General features: G+C 38.7%; 1 protein-coding gene across 1 annotated transcript; it reads right to left on the reverse strand.

The window, feature by feature from the left end:
* Positions 1 to 785: 785 nt before the first annotated feature.
* On the reverse strand, positions 786 to 6,096 carry LOC4338116 (UDP-rhamnose/UDP-galactose transporter 6). Its single transcript, XM_015782121.3, has 6 exons — positions 5,898 to 6,096; positions 3,912 to 4,093; positions 3,601 to 3,785; positions 3,319 to 3,519; positions 2,711 to 2,872; positions 786 to 1,457 (listed from the first exon to the last, which is right to left on the reverse strand). The coding sequence occupies exons 2-6, from the start codon at positions 4,039 to 4,041 to the stop codon at positions 1,128 to 1,130; spliced, it is 1,008 nt and encodes a 335-aa protein (XP_015637607.1). The 5' UTR covers positions 4,042 to 4,093; positions 5,898 to 6,096; the 3' UTR covers positions 786 to 1,127.
* Positions 6,097 to 6,427: the final 331 nt, after the last annotated feature.

A 6,427-nucleotide genomic window follows, 5' to 3' on the forward strand; every position in this document is an offset into this window, starting at 1 on the left:
CTACTTTTCTTTTTTATTTTACAAACCTCTCTCAAGTAGTTATCAAGTGAGTTTAGCAAAGAAACCGTCAGTACTGAGATACAAACTATTCTATTCGTCTTAAAATAATATAGCTACCATATAGTTATATTATGGAGTATATATTAGCTACCAGATAGTTATATATATTTTAGAATGGAGTAAGTACGATACACGATGTATATAGAGTACACGTGGTCTTCTACGATGGTCTGACTCAAACCATTGGCGCCGAGGGAGAGCTCGTGCGTGCTTGCGAATTGGACTTGGCCGCCCATCGCTGTAGTGTGGGAGGAGAAGCTAATTCTTATAAAAAAAAATCACACCTATTTAGTATCAATTAGAGTGACGTTGAATGCTGCAAGAAATGCACTCCAGTTGAATGGGGTAAGGTGATGATGTGCTGCTGATGTGCAGATGGCTTGTCTTTGTATCGACAGAAGGGTCTGGACATAGAGGATCAAGTCAATTATGTCAGCTCTTACTAGATTAATAAAGAGACGATGTTGATATATACTTGGCAGATGGACTGTACTCAGTGTGACAATCTGCTCATGTTGTGTGCAGTCTGAAGGGAGAAGCAGATAGAGAATAGCAGCCACAAAAGATATTGGTTTACAGTTAGTAAAATAATTTTCGACCTCCTAACGAGGGGAAAACCATTTGCTTGCCTAAGAGGAACCAATCCTTTGTATCAAAGCTCTTCATGAGGATTCAGTACTGTTTACAGATAGTGCCCCAAATACAAATGCTGCTAACTTGTCGACTGAATGAATGACACAATTTATTGTCAAAACAACCAAGACAACACAAGGGGGAGAGTCATTTGTACTTTTACCCCATGCAGGTGGTGCACATAAAAACTTTAGGAACACAAGTTACACAGCACTGCTCTTGCAGTTAAAGAAATATTAAAATTCAAATTAACATCTAGTTACTTTTTGTTGACATATACGCCGCAAAAGTATAGCCAGGACAGTTTGCCCAGGTACCCTCTTTCTGCTATAGCCTACAAATTCTATAGAAGCATCTAAAAAACGTGTAAAAAGAATAAATCAGATCATGGTCCTCAAGATGTTCAATAAAACACTAGTCATCAACATTGTATTTCAGACCTTCTGGTCAAGCTCAGACTGTGATGACAGTATATTGTGTTTCTGTGTTTTCTCGCTGGGTGCTGAGTAAACCTGGCGCTCTTTGCCTCCTGGTTTCGATGAAGCATTCCCATACCAAATCATGCCAATAACAGCAAGGATCATGCCAATCGCAACATGGAAGTTAAGGCCCTCTTTTCCAAAGAAAAGAAAGCCCAAGGTCAACACAAGAACCGTCTTCATGTGGCCTAGAACTTGGAACGAGACTGCTGTAAATCTTCCGATGCATATGAATTGGCTAAGGTTGGTCCCAACAGCAATTATGCACGACAGTATGATGAAGAACTACAATGCAGGTAGATGAAAAAAAGAAAATGTTAGGCCCTGCCACGATAAAAATAGTAATGGTCATGGCAACAACAGATTATAAAAAATATATCCTCCAAATCTGTCACATGCTCCTTTCTATTTTATTCATAGTTGAAAGAAATGCTTGTCTAAGAAGCATCTATAGTATGCACATACAATATTTTTAATGGCCTAACCTTATAAAGCAATAAAGCATTACCAGTAAGGCGTTTTTTAGTTCATACACTTCTCTACTATTAGACACAGCTTCCGTATTTCAATGACACATCTTTTTAGTCAGAGGAATTTACATGGTTGTTTCATAAATTTATAATTGGTTGATGTGTGATATTGGGTATGTAAAAGCTATCCATGTGCAATTCTGTGTTTATGCATGATTACACCTTTTGAATATGACATATTTACAAGAATTTTGACACAATAAGCATGCACAAAGGAGATAGAAAGAGACATTGCCAGTACAGAACAATGCAACAAGTACTTCAGAAAACACATTTCTTAAAAGAACATGTTAAAGGTAGCGGTAACCTTATACCAAACATTATTTATCATAGTCCTCATTGCTTTCAAGCCTACTTGAAATTCTTGAACCAAACCAAGGGCCTCATCGTTTGCCCTATGGCTTATAAGCCAAAGCCAAAATTTGAATTTTAAAACTTGATTTTGAATTTGACTTTGATTCTTTTTTAACGTAGTTTTTTTTTCAACTTTGGCTTTTCAATCACTAAGAACATATATACAAAAGTTTTACTCACATATCATTTTTTAATCGCTAATAAGCCGTTATGGCTTATAATAAGGCCCTATTCTTTTCTTGTTGTCTTTTCTCCAACAAGAGTTGGATGAAGATTAAGATTTTCGTGGCACGCTTTTCAAACTGCTAAACGGTGTGTTTCGTGCGAAAACTTTTTATATGAAAGTTGCTCTAAAATATCATATTAATATATTTTTCAAGTTTATAATAATTAAAACTCAATCAATCATACGTTAATGACACCTCGTTTTGCGTAAAAAACTTAATCTTCATCTTCATCTTCATTTTTAGGACAAAAGAACACCACCTAAGACTAGACCGACCGATGGGAACCCAAGCAGAAAAATGTTTCAAGTTCCAGGATATACTACCATATTTCATGGTAATTAATATTTACCTGGTGAAATTATCAGTAGAGCTATATGGGTTTCTAATGATCAGTTTATAACAAGATAAACAGAGAATCACCGCATACCGTAACTATTGCTGTGTAATTGAAAGTATCAACTCTTTTGTTGGTCAGCCAGAAGTCCACGAAAGGCCCCAGTACTAGTAAAGATGCTGCCTGAGCTGGAGCAGTATGACCCAAGAGGTTGAATGAGCCAAGCGAGTACTTCCTTTGAAGGTGATGAACATACTGCAGCACAGAAGCAAAGAAACAAAACAAGTAATAGTGTTAAGAAAATTTGCCATGAAAGTGCGTAGAAAAGGGACAAGACTTCTATTAGCAGACAAACGAGCAATATCCAAATATTTGAAGATCTTTTACTAACTAAACATTTCTTTTCTACACGATTAATCAGAACAGTAGTTAGATGGAAGCTAATACATTCTTTAGCTCACCAAACCTACAACAAAGGGGACAAAATTCAGGTTTATAGGATGAGGCAAAATACACATGAGTTCACATTAATGGCTTGGAAATTCTGTAGAAGGGAACACCACATACTATTTTTTTTCAGGTTTGAATATTACCAACTTGGGAGCAAAAGTATCAAAGTAGAGACTTAGTTAATACAGGAGAATTCTCAGTATGTAGGAATGGGGACAACAAAGGCACAATCTAGGAGTGGCAATACTCACATGCTGTTGTAGTGCAGTGCTCCAAACCGCTATTATGGCAGCTATGAGCCCTTGTGAATTCACACTAACATCAGTCACAGTACACACGGCAACACCTACTAGAACAACCATTATACTGAACTTTGTATCTCTTGAGTATCGGACTTTATCAAACAGGATTTCCAGAAAGCACAAAACTGGAATGATGCATAACTTGGCAATCTGAAAAAGGCATGAGGAGCAAATTAGTATATGCATCCAATTCTAAAAGTGAACATTAAAGGACTTAGTTACTTTCTTCACCTGGTAGAATCCAACAGAGTTCCACATCAAACTAACATTCATCCCAACAATTGATAGGTTTGCAAAAAAGACAAATTTTATTAGTTCTGGCACTGGTAAGTAGGACGGTTGAATATATCCCAGCCATTTCATTACTAATGTCATCAAAGTCGTGGTTGCAAAATGCAGTCCAGTCAATGTTGTAGCTGTACAAGCAATAGCACCCCCATATTAGTACAAGCATGTGTTCAGTAGCTGAGTTTGTTACAGATTCATCTTTCCAAGTGATCACACATATGAGTAAATAATAAAGCATTATCAATTTATCGTACCAAAACTAAAACCATGTGTAGCCATTAAGGCCTTGTTGACCATGATGATACCAACAGATGTCACAATGTTGAACATCCAAGCTCCAGCATCTAATGCTGCTTTTCTCTCTGCCTTGCTTCCAGGTGCCATGTTCTCTTGTCATGTAGAATCTAATCCAATTTGGATTTTGGAGTATCACAATCTACATTAGAAACATATTTTAATTAAGACATGAGTTTAATAATATAAGCATATATAAATGCACATAGAAAAAACAAGTGAAATCAATACGAGTCACTAGTCACTAACCCTAAAATATATTGAGAAAACTATTTTTCTACCATAGCAGGGACATGAAATTAGGGAAATATTGCCACAAAAGAAGATCTTTATCAACTATCATCCTATAAAGATCAGATCAAAATTATGAAAATAACACCACCGTTTAGTTCATGTGTTCTCTGTGGCTCTGTTAGTGCTGAGAAATTTACATTACAAGTTCACTGTTTTCAGTAATGAATGGGCGAGGGAGAGAGAGAGAGAGAGAGATTCAGATTTGGAGAAGAGGAAAGAGAGAGGTGGCTATCAGGTGGGACCAACCATCAAGTGAATGTAACAACTAACAGAATGATATTTTGTTAATCTAACGCCTTTTGCAACGTCACATTCCAACTTGTGGATTTTGCAATTGTGTTACTATAATTTCATGTTCTGCGGTTCTTAATTTCTCAAATACTGTAATAGTACTGTTTGATTTTTTCTGGATCTGAAATTTCGGACCTTCTGAAATTCAAAGGCATGCAATAACTAATGAATTTGAGCACAGGTAAAAGATTCACATTAATGCTCTTTTTTTGTTCTGTTGCAATCTAAGCATTAATGCTCATAATGGAGAACCTCAAAACAAGAGAATGCTCAACAAAAACAGTATAATGCCTTTCCTGAATACCCTGTAATTTGTTTGGCATAACAAATGGTCATGCAATAGACAAATAATCTACCAGAGTCATAGACCTATCTTAAGGCAAGAAGTGTGGAATCATATTTGCACTAACTAGGTTTCAGGATAATTATGTGGAATACTCTACATTTCAGTAATTTTTATTGAGCATCCTCTCATTATGTTCTTCCCTATTTTCAACATTAAACTGTAGACTGTTAATAGAAGGGCATATAGCACAGTAATTATACTAGAAGTGCTGGACTAACATGATACACGGAAGCCTGCGTCTGTCAAGAACAGGCCAAATATCTTGTGGGGGAAGAGGGAACATTAGTAGGAACAGAGAAAACAACCCTCAAGCTGAGGAGGGCTCATCCCTGCATGTTGTCGGGCGGCTCTGATCGGCCGATCAGCTAATGCTAGAGTGTGGCTGAAAAGCCCTTTGTGATACTTCTCATTAATTAATTTATCTCCTATAAACACTAGCAACCTTTATAACAAAACAAAAACAACAAGGTGCCGACTCATGAACTAGGAGATATACGATAATTAGTAAAACGGAGATAGCTAATTAGCAATGCAATCAAATTAAACTGGTAAATTGAGAAGAGATAAGAAACAAAACAAATCTTTCATCTGGCTGTAGACCTACGCCTCTGAGACTTGCACCCAAACCGACAGTGCACATTCCATAAACAAGCACATCATTATACTCCTCTTGAAAGGAGGAGCTGTGGTTGATCTACACTACACCCATCCCCTCACTTGAGAAGAAATTTCGTGTCTAGATCTATGCAGGTGCGGATCTAACGTGGGAGGGCTCAAATTTCCGTGGAAACAAACTGCCAGTAACACACATCAACACTGCGGCCACACAGGCAACAAGAAGCCGCAAATCGGGACGAACTGGAAGAATTAATTACTTAAAAATTGGAGCGCAATGAATCGATTCGATCCAACCACCCCGAATGTATTTCCCAATCTACCTACAGACGCCAGCACACAGCACGTGAAGGCGCGCGCAAAGGATGAGGGAGGGAGGATACGAGATGAGAATGGATACCTCCGACTCCAAATTCGGCTCGAGCGAGCGAGCGCGAGGCCGGAGAAGGCTAGGGAAGGCGAGGAGGAGGAGGAGCCGCGACTCCTCCGAACCTGCTCGCCGGCCGCGCGGCGGCGCGGGGGAGAAGGCTCGCCGTAGCTCCGCCGGAAGGAGGGAGAGAGAGAGAGAGAGAGAGAGAGAGAGAGTAGAGGTGAAGTTTGAGGGTCTCTGCAGCGTTGGATTGGATCGATAGATAGAAGGGATCGAATTGGGTTTCCTGTTTTGCTAGTGTGACAGCAATTGCAGGATCAAGAACACAAGGCCAAGATTGCTCATGGTGACGAGAGTGAAATGGAATGGGTCATGTATATGTTTTTTTTTAAGGGAATGTCTATATTTGTTCGCAGAAAATCTCACCAACCATGTTTCAAATTTTGAACCGTTGGATATGCTTTAAGATTCGTGCGGAGCCCTTAACCCTAACTATCTCCCTCTAATTCCACTCTCTCTCGCGCATTCCGCCGCCACCGCTCCCATCACGCATTTCGCCA

The sequence above is a fragment of the Oryza sativa genome, chromosome 5, assembly GCF_034140825.1.
Source record: "Oryza sativa Japonica Group chromosome 5, ASM3414082v1".
In the NCBI taxonomy this organism is placed as follows: Eukaryota; Viridiplantae; Streptophyta; class Magnoliopsida; order Poales; family Poaceae; genus Oryza; species Oryza sativa.